General features: G+C 41.7%; 1 protein-coding gene across 3 annotated transcripts in view; it reads right to left on the reverse strand.

The window, feature by feature from the left end:
* Positions 1–100: 100 nt before the first annotated feature.
* The window catches only part of SLC35B1 (solute carrier family 35 member B1), a 32,346-nt gene continuing 16,303 nt past the window's right edge, over positions 101–16,143 (reverse strand). For 2 of the 3 annotated variants that reach the window (XM_085852205.1, XM_085852207.1), the window contains 3 exons: positions 4,044–4,170; positions 3,113–3,219; positions 101–1,961 (listed from right to left, as the gene is read on the reverse strand). In XM_085852205.1, coding sequence (XP_085708331.1) covers positions 1,752–1,961; positions 3,113–3,219; positions 4,044–4,170 — 444 coding nt within the window. In that variant the 3' untranslated portion in view covers positions 101–1,751. Of the gene's footprint in view, positions 1,962–2,446; positions 2,601–3,112; positions 3,220–4,043; positions 4,171–16,143 lie in introns of all 3 variants that reach the window. The other variant, XM_085852206.1, reaches the window with a different exon arrangement.

Genomic DNA, 16,143 nt, shown 5'->3' on the forward strand with positions numbered 1-16,143 from the left:
CATCAACATCACGTACAATTGCCGGAATAGGGTGCCATTCCTTTCCATCAAGTCAGCAGCTCACTACGTCGTTATGGAAATACGAATTGGAACAGTAATATCTAAAAGTTAAAATTTTATTGCCATTTTGCATTTTAGACATTTCTGGTGTATTTGCACCGTTTAGATTATTTCCTGCATTGCAGCCAATTTTTGCAATACTGTACCCCACGGTATGGTTCCGTTTCATGTGGATTAAAAAGACTGTACATTTGCAGGGGGTGTTATGCTACAAGTTGTTACGATTGCAGAGAATCATACATTTTATATTATATTGGACACAAGATTTACATTCGAGTCATGGTTGCAAAACAGACACAATGACAAATGATCCGTCATCAACACCATGAGGTGCGAGAATCGACCCATTTGCTCATGCCAGGTCCCATAGAACGTTGATGATATAGAGTCCAATAAATGACTGATGTCCTTGTTCTATGTAAAACCATGACCACAGCATGCTCCCATATTTAAATCTTCAATGAACATGGTATATAAATATACCTGAAATTACTTGTGAAGCAATATTTGCTTTTTTCACATCTCTGCAATGTACATGATTAACTGTTTCTTTGTTTGAAACCTTTTGCTTAAAGTCACTTATCACGTGCACCCTGAAAACGGGCAGCATTGACCTAGCAGCCCACCGATTCAAAATCCTCAAAACACGTGACCACAAGGTACACCCTTGGGCTTCAAATTCAACCCCCAAGGAATAGTTCAAAACAAAATATAACCAGGCCCATGCTCATGACACGATTCGACCCTTGCCCTTTACACAAGTTAAACATACTGAGGCAACTCAAAATATTTAACGAAAGGCAGCCTATGTATGTTTTCTCATTTGAATAAAAAATTCAAAAGTGCAAACATTTTCTCATTGGATGTCAAACCACCAACGTACATCCATTCAACTTGCCTGAGTGGTGCAGGTGCGTTACGAGAAGAAAAAAAAACAAAACAAAATAAATTAAACTAACTAACATTATCTTCATGACCTAAAATTTAACAAGGGCAATTTTTGTACTACAATATCTAAAAATTGAGCAATCAATCATGTTATAAGAGTCATCATCGTTAGCCAAAATGTTCTGCTATTGGGGAGAAAATGAAAGGAGGGCCAGAATCGGTTTACTGTGCAGGCTGAAGCATGACCTTCATTCAAATTTGACAATACACGAAAGGGCAGGTCCACAATAATTCAAATCAAGTGGTGTTAAAATGATGCTTTGGATGAGCCAAGAGACAGACCAGCCGTCCAGCAATGGAAATTGAGCACAACAGGGTCATTCAAGCAATAAACACTCCTTTGGGGACAACAGAGTGGTAAGTTCAACAACCAAAGTAAAACGCCATTTCTCTTCCGACCCACTGGCTTTACGTTGGGATTCATCACTCGGCCACTGCATTCACAATTGTCTTTGCAATATCCGGTTGCATCCGAGGGGAAAAACACAATAAATATAGGAAAAAATAATAATAAAACTTTAGGCCAAAAACAGGCCAAGTGCAGGTGTCAAATCATCTCAGAACAAGTGGAAAAAAAAAACCTACATTCTCTTCTGTATTTTTCTTAATCCATTGTCAAAACAGCAGCAGAAAGAAATCTGAAGCCTCATGAGATGCAGTGGAAGGCCTTGGGGAGCTTCTGTTTCGTCGTTTGGTAGGATGGAGACGAAGCCAGCTCTAAGATTTTTTTTAGCACGGCTGTACTAAATCAGGCCAAAAGAACATGGACTGCTCAATAAAATATGGGGAACCCAATGGGCATGAAGGCTGAAGGGGAAGAAAAGAAGGCTGGGTGATACGAGACATGGTCCAGTCCTTGAAGTGAGTGGATGAGGTGAGGCATTTGAAATCTGAAAGTTGCCCGAGTTGTCACTTCTTAGCTGTCTTTCCATATATAGAGTCCAACCCAAGGCCTTTGGAGGGGAAAAAGTTTGGGGGGAAGGGGTGGGAGATTGAAATCAGGAGGGAATAGAACAACCAAGTAAACAGTAACAAACTAAAAACTTGAAGCTGACTGTCTGAAGCAGCAGTAGTAAAGAATAAAGCTTGCAAAACAAATCACTTTGTTCTGGAAAGGTAGGAAATACAACAAAACACTTTAAAAAAAAATGGACAAGCAAGGTGTGGGTTATGCGACAAGTACGGGAGGGGAACAAACAATAAAATAAGTGAAAGGTGTCAAAAGAGGAGGGCGGGGGAGGGGTGGCTGGGGGTAACAAGCGAGTGGTAAAAAGGAGAGTGAAGAAGATGAATGTAAAGGAGGAGACAAATGACACAAAGGATAGAAAGAGGAAGTGAGATGAATGAGGTGTGCAGCACAAAGAGAGATTAATGATGCGAGGTGCATAAAAAGGGTGATGACTATAAAGTGGAAGGAATATTGGTGGTCCAGGCCTACCGATAAAGACCAGCACGGTGCCTGACCACTGCAGCGGTGAAAGAGGATTTGCGAAGATGAGCACCGAGGCCAGGATGGTGAAAAACTTCCGCGTTGTGGTTATGATCGAGCAGGTGAGGGGACCAAAGCCAACCACCGTCATAAAGATAAAATTCTACTGGTCGGGGAGAGAAGGAAACAAGCCAGGCAGTAAAGGTATTAGAGAGCAGAAAGAGGAAGAGGAAGTGTGTGGCATTTGTTGAGGCAAGAAGATCAAAGCCAATCATGAGAAAGGAGGAAACTTCTTCTTTTTCTTTCGGCTGCTCCCGTTAGGGGTCGCCACAGCGGATCATCCGTATGATCCGCATAGTGATTTGGCACATGTTTTACGCCGGATGCTCTTCCTGACGCAACCCTGGTCGCCTCTTACGACACAGGGATATGGTACACCTATTTTAACCGGGGTATACACCGGCCCAGTATACTGGTACTCATTTCGCCGACCTCGGAAGGATGACAGGCTGAGTTAACCCCCTGGTGTATTAATTCAGTGGCCCAACGGGGCTTGAACTCAGGACCTTTTGGATCCCAAGCCGCTGCCCTAACCACTGCGCCAACACACCAGGCTATATGAGAAAGGAGGAAACTATGAGGTGAAAATGAAAGAATAGGCAGAGTAAGCAGTACCTGACCCATGGCACTGGCGAGGCCAAAGAGCAGAACATTTACTATGATTCCAGGGTGACGCTCTGAGAAACTCAGGAGCTCAAACAGATCTCCAGTGAGCACAGCAGCTGAGAATACAAATTAGCAAGTATAACCTTTTACATCAAACGCACCAGCGCAAATCAAAAACACAGAAAAGAGAACTAGAGAGTTCATAGAGCACCTTACCACATGCAGTCTTGAGAAAAACTAAAGGGATTAAGGAAGGGTCTTTTCAACTCTTACTTTGTGTTTTTGAGCATGAACTATATGAGCTTTGTCCATGAACTTTAAATAACAGGAACTATGGTTGTCCAGAACTGAATGTTCTGTCAACACTTCACAGAGAAACTGACGATTTTGGAACAATCCTCGAGAAAAAATAAGCATTAAACAAACAACCTTGGGATGAAGTTACTCTGTCATTGCATTGTTAGGCACAGCCATTTTTGTCTGAATCTCACTGTTACTTCACCCTCAGAGCACATGGCAAATTTTATTGGTTGAGAGGGCATAAAGTTATGCCCAAGTACTGTTAAACTGCAGGTTCGTGTTCTGACTCATGTTCTACAGTGTTCAAAATATAAAATTAAATTAGAATGAAGCAGTTACACAATCATCGACTGAAGTCTGTTGGTCAGACAAACAGACAGAGTGAGGAATCAATCGCTAAAACATGCTTTCCACTATGTGTGTGGCAGTTTGTGCCTTGGAAGGATTCCACTTGCTTTTGAAATAGTGGGGAATGTTATTCTTCCAAAATCCCCAAATTGCAATATAGTTGCCAGACCAGACGAAATGTAACTATATATCGAAATACTCAGATATATAGTTATTATAGAATAACAATTTCCTAATGTGATGATATAAGATGGCACAGGTTAATGAGGACAGATGTTCATTAAGAACATACCTACTGCCAGGAGGATGGAAGAACATAGATTGACATAGAACATCATGGCATGGGATCCGGTGTGGTAGTGAATTCTCATATTATCCTGGGTTACTCCCGTCAGTCCATCCAGGGTCAAGGAAAGCAGCTGCAGCAAGAATTTGGGGACAAGAAGAGGAGTTTTTTCATTACAAGGCCATAATCATGCTTCAAATTCCACCCATCCCCAACTGATCCTCTTACTGCATGTTCTTTACCATCTCATACACTTAAATAAGGCACCAATTATTCACAGACACCACACGAGAAGGGTTGAATAACAGCAAAATGCACAATATCTAAAGGAAATAAAGGAAGAGAAATTAAGGAGGTGTGAGGGCTTAATCATTTCATTGCTGGTATATAAAGGCAGGCTTTATGCATCTACACATGGAGCTGATTCAGCTTCTCACATTATAATGGAGTCAGCTAACAGCTGTGATGTAACCAAGTTTGAATGTAAAATGTAGACTTATATTCCACCCATGTCTTGCCTCATGCATATTTATGCTCCGCCCATGTGTTGCGTCATCTCCGCTGGGAGGGGGTGAGGGCGACTCTTCCCTGCCTGGCAGAACGGGGGTTGTATGTGGAGAAAGCACGGTTTTTACCATCACACTTGGAGTGTTTTAAAATTAAGTTAAAGCGATTTAAACCTCCAAGTGTTGGTAAGCTTCCCGGAGCATTCTTTTGTCAAATAATCAGGACACGTATGAATGTAAAATGTATATTTATGTTCATAGTGGTGACATCACAGGCTCTCCTTTATTTGCAGGGGCTCCCTCCCGCAGCTTGCATCCTCCCCACTGGAAGTAGTACAATACAAGGTCCTTGATACTACACCTACTTTTGTTTATTTTAAGCATGCCATATATTAGTCTTATGTGTCAAAATACATGATGAGGATAAGAAAGGAAGTATTATATTAGTCAATACTTTCCAGCTCTGCCAAGTTATCAAAAAAACTCCCTTTCTTTATACTTTTAAAAATCCAACCTCTCTCTTCAGTTTCACCTGGCTCCGGTGGTTTTTCTTCCAACTCGAGAGCTGCCTCCAACACATTGCTATCCAATCGTGAACCTATTCCTCTCCGATTTCCAATAAATTTATCACAACTAACTCCTGTCTTCTTCCATAGCGATCTGTGACCTTTTCTGTTGTTTCCAACTTGTCTAGATATTCCTTATACACTTGTCTATCCCCCACAATGTTAACCCATTCACCAGTAAAGATGCTTCAATCACCATCAGTTTGGTCATCTGCAACTGTCAATATTCAGTTCCTGCATGATCTAGAGATACCATGATATATGAGTACAACTCTCAAGGTAGATATATAAAGCACCCACCATCATTCAAAGTGCTGGTTTATATCCTTCCATTTTTGTCTAATTACATTAAACCAAGCCTGCAATAAGTGTAAGTTTTATTGCAACAACCATGGCTGTTTTCTATATATACATTTTAGGCTCTGAAGGAGCTTTTAAAACGAGTAAATATGATTTGACAAAAATGTGTCAATGGATATGCCTCTGCCCACGTCATAGGGCAACCCAGTGTTTTGTTGGATCTGAAAGCGAGAGAAAGTGTGTGTGTGTGTGTGTGTGTGTGTGTGTGTGTGTGTGTGTGTGTGTGTGTGTGTGTGTGTGTGTGTGTGTGTGTGTGTGTGTGTGTGTGTGTGTGTGTGTGTGTGTGTGTGTGTGTGTGTGTGTGTGTGTGTGTGTGTGTGTGTGTGTGTGTGTGTGTGTGAAGAGAGATACATAGAAGAGAGAAAGCATCAGTGTTTCCAATTTGAGTTATGATCTGCAAAATTATTTTCAATGGGCATATGACCTTTGTGCGGACGCTAATTGCCCCGAATGCTCCGAACTCAATCTGTCTTTTAACGGACGATAAATTACTAAAGCGGTTTTGCAATCGGGGTATCGAGAATCACTCACAGAGACAAAGTGACTTTGTGCATGTATATATTACATAAACGGGGATGGAGAAAAAAGGGACACGAAAGCATTTATTTACAGTTTATTACCTCTGCCACCGAACGTGGACAGAGGTTATGTTTTCACCCGTCTATCTCTGAACAGGATATCTCAAAAAGTTGTGGACAGATTCAGACAAAATTTGGTGAGCAAGTTTTGTGTGTGTGTGACAAGGACGAAATGCTCAGATTTTGGTGAAGATACAATCCGGATACTAGAATTTCTAAGTGATTCTTCATCATTGAGCGATAGGACTAAAACAACACAGATGTCTAAAAAAGTTATGGACGGATTCAGACTAAATGTGGTGGACAGGTTGGGTGTGTGTGACAAAGATGAATCGATAAAACTTTGGTGAATATCCAAATCTGGATCCAAGAATTATTTAAGTCATTCCTCACCATTGAGTGATAGGGCTAAAACAATATACAGTATAGCACGATATCTCAAAAAGTCATGGATGGATTCATACACAACTTGGATGTGTGAAAAGAACGAATTGTTTCGATTTTGGTGAAGATCCAAATCCAGATCTGGATACGATAATTTCTAATAATATAAATGATTCTTCACCATTGAGAGATGGGGCCAAAAACAATATATAGCAGGATATTTCAAAAAAGTTGTGGATGGGTTATGCCAAAACTCGGTGTACGAGTTGGTTAGGTGACAAAAACAAGCCGATTCAATTTTGGTTCAGGTCCGGATCCAGATTCGGCCCATCAGTGGTACACAAAAGGTAAACTGTTCAGCTTAACGGAGGTACGCACGCAAACAAGTACAGTTCCAGTTGCAAAGAAATACACATCTCAAATATAGTATAGGCAGTAGAGCCTTAGTGAAATAAACCTTAAGGCCTCAGACACACCACAGAAGAGGACTAATGGGAATTGATGAGACAAGGTATACTCTTGTAACCCAGACATGGACTGTGCAGCAAGTCAGCTCTTCAACCCTCCGAAGTCTTGTCCGGGTGACAGCGGGAACAACCCGGGCTGGACCATAATCGACCCTTCTCTCCATGATATGCAGTAATCCCCCAGGCTCTCCTGGCTGGAGCTGTCCTCTTCGCAGGAATTCGCCGGCACTTCTTGTAGTGTGTGCGCCACCTTCCACACTGAAGTCCAAGGTGCAACTCTGTCTGTCCCCGGCTGCTATCACCTTTATCACCTCGAGCTCTGCTCAACCCCATGACATTGCTCCGCCGCTTCCACCCTGCACTGATTGGCGATTCGGCCGTCAATCAAGGTGTGCCCCACACTTAAACTTGACACAAGTTCTGCAAACATCACCAGAGCATGCCCTTTTGTGCCAAAACATGCATTCACGCCAGAGCTTGTGGCCATTGCCTGGTCTTTTCCCAAAAAAGGACATATAAAAAGGTATGCAGCAGAGGTATGACCTGACTAAACATACCTGACAGAGGTATGCAGCAAACATAGCAAACATTACTGCCCAGCATGAAAAAGGTGCAAAAACAGGTCCCTGCAACTACAGACCAATCAGCCTTCTCCCAATCATCAGCAAGGATATGGAATCCATCATCGCTTCAGACATTAAATCCTTCCTCTTCTCCAATGGCTTGATTTCTGATCATCAATTTGGTTTCAGACGAGGTCACTCTACCCTGGATATGCTGCTTCTGCTCTCCCAACAATGGATGGAGGTCCTCAATGCCGGACATGAAATTAAAGCCATATCCCTCGACATATTGCGTGCTTTTAGCATGGTCTGGCACCCTGCCCTGCTCACCAAACTCTCTTCCTATCGTATCCCAGGCCATCTCCTCTCATGGCTCGCAGACTTCCACTCCTGTCACAGTCAACGTTTGGCCCTAAATGGAATTCTTTCATCCCCTCTTCCTGTCCAGGCTGGAGTTCTTCAAGGCAGCGTTGTGGGCCCTGTTCTTTTTATGGTTTTCATCAATGATCTCTCCAACTCCCTGGAAAATCCTCTTTATCTCTTTGCTGATGTCTCCACCCTCTGCCATACCATCTGTCATCCCTCAGACCGGCAAGCAGCAGCTTCTTCGCTCTCTGCAGATCTGGGTAAAATCACAAACTGGTCCAACACCTGGAATATGTCTTTCAATCCTGACAAATCTCACACTCTCATTATGTCGCTCCGAAAGGACCGTTTGGACCCCCCCCCCCAATCTACTTTCTCAACAATCCCCTTGAAGGAGTCCTTTCGTTCAGGCTTCTGGGTCTCACCATCTGCCATGATCTTTCCTGGGAAAGCCACATTTCCAACCCGGCCTCCAAAGTCAGTTGCCGACTGGGAATCCTCCGTCGTGCAAAGTCCTTCCTCGGCCCACCTGAGCTCTTGACCACATCCAGAGTTTTCGTCCGCAGCCTGATGGAGTAGCTTCTTGCTATCTCCCGCGATGAGGCTGAGTCTTTGGGCCTCTCACTCTCACCACAGGTAGGTTGGTGGTCTTTCTGTCTTCTACAGTCTCCTCTCCAGTCCCCCCCCCCCTCCTGCTCTGTCTGCAATTTGTCCCCACCATATTTCCGCAGGGCGCTCAAGGTTCGCCACCAGCCCCCTTCTGGTAAAACTACCAAAATCACGAATCACTGCTCACCTTCACGCTTTCATTCCTCTTTTTTTTTCCCCACCTTTGGAATAAACTCCCTCACTCTGTTCAATCCCATTCTTCCCTCCAGGCCTCCAAAACAGCTGTTCCCCACCACCTCTTATTGTCCCCCTTCCAAATCCTCGAGCTTTTCTACGCCCGTTAATCCACCCCAAACCCACCCCCTTCAAATTCCCTGCTTTCCTTCCTGAAAGTCCCTGTAGTGTCCATATTGTATACCACATGTTCCCCACCCCATCCCTCTCCCTTCCACAGATCTCCTAATGTCTCTGTTCCCCACTGTTTTGTCCTTCCCACTCCCACCCCTCGTCTCATGCCCCCCTTGATATGCGTTGTGTTTGCTCTCATACGAGCCTTGACAAGGAATACCAAAAAATAAATAAATATATACATAAGACAGATTACAAAGGAATAATACATAAAAAAAACTCGTGAGTTCATAGTAGTCGGGTGGTAGGAAGGGGGAATCACCACCGGAAGAGGGATAAATTTTCATCCAACTTTTCGAGACCAGTTTTTTGTGTAGATTACGAATATGAAAGGTGATCAGCCAGGTTCGGGGGCTTTTCCGAGATATTGCGGGTCAAATGTCAACCGGGGTCAAATTTAGTATAGCCAATTATGAGTTTATACTATAAAACTGATTCTGAAAGCTAAAATACTCTGTATTTATGGCTCGTTTATACTTTCAAGTGTCTAATCTTTATCAAAACAGAAAATCAGATCATTTTAGGGCTGACCTTAACTCAAAGTTCAAAGGTCAACAAATAACAACTAGTGAAAAAACAGATAAAATGCCTAAAACTGGTCTATGTTGCTGAAAACATACATTCTAACACAGAAACATACATTGCTCGGAATGGGACTACACAACATGACTGGACAGAAAGCTGTAGTCTCTGTTCTTGGACGATTGGGACATTCAATCAGTTATAACCAAGTTCGTCTGATTGAAACGGCACAAGCTGAACTTGCCCAACAGATGGCAGACAGGGGATATTGTCTACCTTTAATTCCATCTTCTACGAGCGACACTGTTCAAACATTCTTTTGGTGGGATAATTTTGACTGTAAGAAGGAAAATGCTGCAGGAAGTATTCATACTACACATGGAATCGGATTCCAAGAGCGGGACACACAATCAGTGTTGCGACCAACACCTGAAATTCAAACATCACGGCGACGGACCATGGAAGGAACTCTAGCTGTGCTTGATCAGAGAAAGATAAATCCGCACAAGAACCCACCGGATTTTCTACAGTCAACACCGTCTTTGATGGGGATCAGGATGAAATAAGCACGAGTGAGATATTCACATGGAAACTACTGTGACAACATTACAGCCTGATAACACAGTCAGTACCCCGTTTTGTCGGTTGGGTTATTCAGCAGCATGTATATCCATTGTCTCAACCAACACTGATTACATTTCTGCCACCAATCATCAGTCCCATTACAGAGTATCCAACTGCACTGGAATGTATTAAACAATCTCAGCTGATGGCAGCTCAGGCCAATATGCGATACGCTCATATAACAACTGATGTAGGGGCTGCTGCCAAATTCTATCATGTCATATGGAACAATGCGAAGGACTTTGACAACGTCATCATTCACCTTGGTGATATGCATGCCTTCATGGAATTCTTTAGCACTACTGGTAAATTTGTATCAGGTAGCGGATTTGAAGAAGTTGTGCATCAGGCAGGGTTAAGCACATCTGGTACAATCAAAGGCGTGCTCAGTGGAAAACATTATAATAGATCATGGGCAATTCACGAAAGCTTCAGTGAAGCGCTGCACTGTCTGTTCCAAGAAGCTGAAATGCCAGACATATTGAATGGACTTGTGTACATTGTTCACAATAAAGTCCCCACAGATGCTGCTCAGGAACTTTCAGAAGAAGTTGGCTTCTCTAGTGTTGAACAACAATACCAGCAGACAAAATATCAGTGTCTTCGAAGAGACTATGGCAAGACTCCACAGTTCTGGGCAATCTACATTGAAGCTGTTGATTGTCAACATAAACTCCATTACTCGATAAACCTGAATGAGTATGACCTTCGACTGAAATGCTGGACAGCCTCATTGCCATTTTGTTTTGCTATGAACAAACAGAACTACGCTAGACATGGAACATTCTATTATCGTCAACTCATGACACTTGATGATACGCATCCTGGTGCCAAGGATGATCTTCTGAAGAAAGGCCTGTCTGTCTGTCTGTAGGAACAATACTGGTATCAGACAGTCAACTGATGCAGCTGGAGAGCAAACTTTTATGAAAAATTCAAAGACACCAGGTGGCATCAAGAACTTCACTCATCAGGAAACAGCATACAGAAAGTGGGTGCTGAATCGTCCATTTACGTCTGCTATGGTGTCTTCTCTGCTGGAACTTACCAAGCTCGATGATACGAGTCACAACCCAAGGAAGTGCATAAGACCACACGAGATCCAAAAATCAGATGATCATGTAAAAAAAAAAGATGCAAGTTATCACGTCAGATTTTACCAATCCATTCTGACATGAAATTGATCCTAACAAATTGTTCAACATAGTTTCAGGCAAACCATTACCGGATGATGTTGCTGCCCACCTTTTGTCAACACAACAACGAGGAAGAGAACTCTACAATGCGTTCAGCTCCCGACTCGATACCGAAAAGAATGGTGAAACCACACGCTTTTTTAATCCGATATCAAGAGTTCCATGGAGAAGCTTTCAAGACAACCTGAATAAGACAACAGTAAAATCTGCAGCAGGAAAGACCAAAGATGTAACAGTACAGAGAGATATCCTTGGATTACTGGCAGCAAAGTCATGTAAAGAAAACATGCCCGTCGATTTGGATAAAGAATTGAAGTATCCTTTAGCAACGGTACCTCTACCTCTTGTGACAGCAGATGGCAGTCGTCGGACAACACCAAAAAGTAAGATGATGGAAGCTGCACTCACATCACTGAATTTACCGAACACAGCCTATGATGCCCCAAAAAAATGCAGTTTACGTGATTGACCTTATTGCGTATTTACGTTCGTTGGTGAATGTACCAGATACGTTTCGGTTGTTAGCCAGGAGAATTATGGCTGACATACCCACACGTTACAAAGTGGTATATTTCGCGTGTGACACATACAATGCACATTCCATAAAACAGGCTGAACAAACTGCAAGAGGGCAGTCAGATGAGTACATTCTGCGCACAGCTGATATCAGAATTCCGGCTGCATTTGGACAGTTTATGTGCAATGGAGGGAACAAAGAGAGAATGATGGAGCCGATTGAACAGGTTCTCTGTGAAGAGGAAAGTCTCATTGGAGACCGAGTTGTGCACTATGCAAGGGGGAATCTCTGCATGAAGATAACGCCACATTGCTCAGAGGAAATACCAGCCCTGGCTACTGACCACATAGAGGATGATACAAAGATCTGCTACCTCACCCAACATGAACTAGATGAAAACTCTGGTGGTCCCACGGTCTGTGTAGTGCGTTCAAGGTCTGGGGATACAGACATTCCAATCATTTTACTGGCCAACGAATGTGAAAATTTAAAGATGATCATAGATCACGGGAGTGGCAAAGGTCGGCGATTCCTTGATCTGAGTCAATGTCAACTCATTGAACTCCAGAAACGTGCATTGCTTGGTATCCACGCCTTTTTGGGAAATGACTACGTTTCTTCATTTTTCCGAAAAGGGAATAAAACTTGGTGGACACTGAGAAAAGATGAAGAAAATATGCAGAAAGTATTCGCAGAACTGGGTAACGAGCAACAACTTTCCAGCGTAGTGTTTGATGGACTTCAAATATGTACTTGTGCATTCTACAATCAAAGGAGATGCAAACGTATTAATGAAGCCAGATCTACTATTTTCTGGAATCGATTTCGTGACGGCAAGGTAGCTGATCTGTGTGCATTACCCCCATGTGAGTCAGCACTGGCATTACATTCAACTCGAAGTAACTATGTAGCCGGGATGTGGCGTCTGGATCACAGACCCCAGAAATTCTTGGACACTCCAGTAAACCATGGGTGGATGAAGATTTATCAATCCATTGGGTTGATATACCATATCCTGTGGATGTTGAGGAACTTCTGTGTAATATTTCTGATGAAGATAGTGAAGACGAGTTATCAGACTACAGTGAAGACTGTGATTGTGATGAAATGTCCAACTAACATCTATATTTGGTGATTGTATCCAGTGACGTAGGTATACTACTACTTCCACTGTCTTTAGCTAGATTTCTTAAATGTAATAACTGTTGATTCATCTGACTGTACCTGATTGAAACATGTTTTAGGGGTATTACATCCTAAAGCATCTTAATGTTTCATCTAGAATCTATGAGGAGCAGGGGCAGTTCAGACAAAAGGGCATTTATGCGTTAAGAAAAAGATTTTCAGATATTTTAAAGAAAAATGTGAGATATATATATATATATATATATATATATATATATATATATATATATATATATATATATATATATATATATATATATATATATATATATTTTTAAGGCGATATCTGAATAAAAATCAATAGACAATGTATGAATTTTTATTACGATAGTGGTTAGAAACTACATATGATTATGAAATTTAAATAGAAAAAAAACGAAGAAAAAAAACTTTTGGGGGCAAGTGGGTGCCCTTGTGGTATGCGACAAAGGTGGGGTATAAAGAACGGACATAGGACGGCCCGCACCTCTAGTTTAGCTTAGATGAAACACTACATTACTATTTTGAGCAACCAAGTTATCTCAGTATCAGCATCATATCAGTTATTTTTTTTTTTATTTTTTATTTTTTTTATTTTTTTATTTTTTTTTCATCGGTTGTTATTTGTTGACCTTTGAGTTAAGGTCACCCAGAAAAAGATGAGTTGTGATTTTTTTTATAAAGATTAGACACTTGAAAGCATAAACGAGTCATAAAAATACTGCATTTTAGCTTTCAGAATCAGTTTTATAGTAAAAACTCATAATTGGCTAAATTTGACCCCGGTTGATATTTGACCCGCAATATCTCGGAAACGCCACCAAACCTGGCTGATCACCTTTCATATTCGTCATCTACACAAAAAAACTGATCTAGAAAAGTTGGATGAAAATTTGTCCCTCTTCCGGTGGTGATTCTCCCCCTCCCACCACCAGTCTATAGCACACTTTAACCCACGCAGTCTTGAGGAAAAAAAAAAAAAAAAAAAAAAAAAAAGGACATGGGTGGCATCTGCGAGTATCAAAATTGAATGGTCGAGATAATGTAAAATGCCATAATCATTTGTCCAGGTGCTGCTTCTTTGAAATGAAGTTTCTGAAAGTGCCAAAAAGGCGATTTTTGTTCCACAGTGTTCACCAGTACAATTCAATAAAAGAAAATAAAGATTTTAAATCTCGGAGAAAAAACTATGTTTTTATAAGTTTGCAGCTGTTGATGTCTATCACGCCACCTTGTTTAACATGTTACCTTTGTTCTCTGTGCGTTACTTGTGTCCTTTATGATGTCCTAAAAACAGTAAGTTTCCTGTTTGGAATGATTTTCTTCCTAAAATGGTCATTTTACCTCACATTTATGCTTAACATGCCCTCTGGAAATAAGTATCGTTATGCTACGCAATGGTAACCCCAAGAACGCATTACTACATATATATATATATATAAAAAACGAGTTTGCTTGCTTGCTTGCTGTAAGTTCTGTCCCTCTCCTCATCAAGTTTCAGGCAAACACGCATGAACAGTCGAGTGATTTGTTAGTGATCATACCTCGTCCCCTCATCCCAAGTTCCGCCCCTCTCCTCAGCAAGATAGATAGGGTGGAGCAAAGTTTGGGCAAATATGCAGTGTCGTCCAAGCTCTGCCCCTCTCCTTAGCAAGATGACAACGAGCATCATATATCCTTATATTGCCACATGTACAATGCACTCGGAAATGGCCATTTTATCCTGGTACCGCCATGTTGGCCGTCAATTTCTGGTTGCGTAGATCATGCATGCACTATGATGGGCATAGAGCGTGCATTTGTGTCCATCACGTATGTGGTTATTGGATGCGCGTGTCATAGCTGTGGTTATTATTTAATTATTTTAATGAAATAATTATGAATTCTTCATTTAGTTCAGAGAAGTTGAACTTTCTATACCCACCCGCATGATTAATTAACATCGAGTTGATCATAAGATGTGACAATAGTTATCATGACATTTTTGTAAAAGGATAACATTGTTATAACATGAATTTTACATTCTAAGAACTGTATGAACAACAAGAAGGAAATCCAACATAGGTGGAGGCCATTCAGCCCATCATGCCGGTGCGAACACCACACCAACCCATCTACACAAGATCCAAGGAAGAAAAAAAAATGTTTTAATTGATCAAATAAAAAAAAATTGTTTTTTGTCAGAACTACAACAAAAAAAAAAGCAATTTTTTATGTTGCAGTTTTTTTTCCTTTTCCTCCCCTCGGGGAGGGAACATCTGGATACAACAGCCGTTTTTACAGCCATTTTCCCCTCAGGGGTTAGCTTTTTGCGAGATCCATGCAATCATGGTTCCCTTCTTAGGGCAATGTTTTACGGCCGGATGCCCTTCCTGATGCCAACCCTGGTTGCCTCTTACGACACACAGCAATATGGTACACCTATTCCAACTGGGTCATACACCGACACTGGTACTCATTTCGCTGACCTCGGAAGGAGGACAGGCTGAGTCAACCCCCTTGGTGTTAATCCATTGGAAAATGGGGATCGAACTCAGGACCCCCTAGGATCCCAAGCCAGCCACCCTAACCACTAAGCCAACACCAGGCTATGGGCATCTGGGTACAAATAACAGATTTACATTTCTGCTATTATAATTCTCATTTTGTACATTTATTCCAACGAGCACACCCACTCCCTATGAGATGACAGGAAGGGTCATGTTGTTATCCCTTCTGGGGTATATAGACCCTAGTAGATCTAGTCTCAGGTCCACTCTTCTGTGGTGGACATGACAAGCAGAGAATGCCTCAAGGATGTCGGGATTCCTCCAGATTTCTTTCAGTTTAGTGTTAAACATCACTATATATATGACTGTTTAAAATTGTAATCACATGTGTTTTGTGGTTTATAATATTATTTACTTCTGGTAGGCCTGTTCTTCTTCCTCGTTTTCAAGCCCCACAAAATGCCATGATAAGCAATTTATACATGATAACACGGCGTTTGTTCAAGGAGGAAAAACCTTTTTGGGAGAAGGGATTATTATTAATAGTTTTGCAATAACTTTAATATAATGCTATTATCATTTGTGTTTTTATTAGTTGTTGTTATAAGCAGCCTTGGAAAAACAGCACGATAAGCTATCTTAACACGGATATACACCTTAACACGGACTTCACCGAAGGCGGAACACCCCCTTGGAGAAGGGCGCAAATGAAGTCGCGACAACCATCATCGTGTGACCCTTAATCCTTCTGTCAAGTTTGGTTGAGAATGGATAAGTAACGACTAAA

Source organism: Eptatretus burgeri, chromosome 13, assembly GCF_056783735.1.
Source record: "Eptatretus burgeri isolate ZD-2024b chromosome 13, Ebu_testis_v1, whole genome shotgun sequence".
Classification (NCBI taxonomy): domain Eukaryota; kingdom Metazoa; phylum Chordata; class Myxini; order Myxiniformes; family Myxinidae; genus Eptatretus; species Eptatretus burgeri.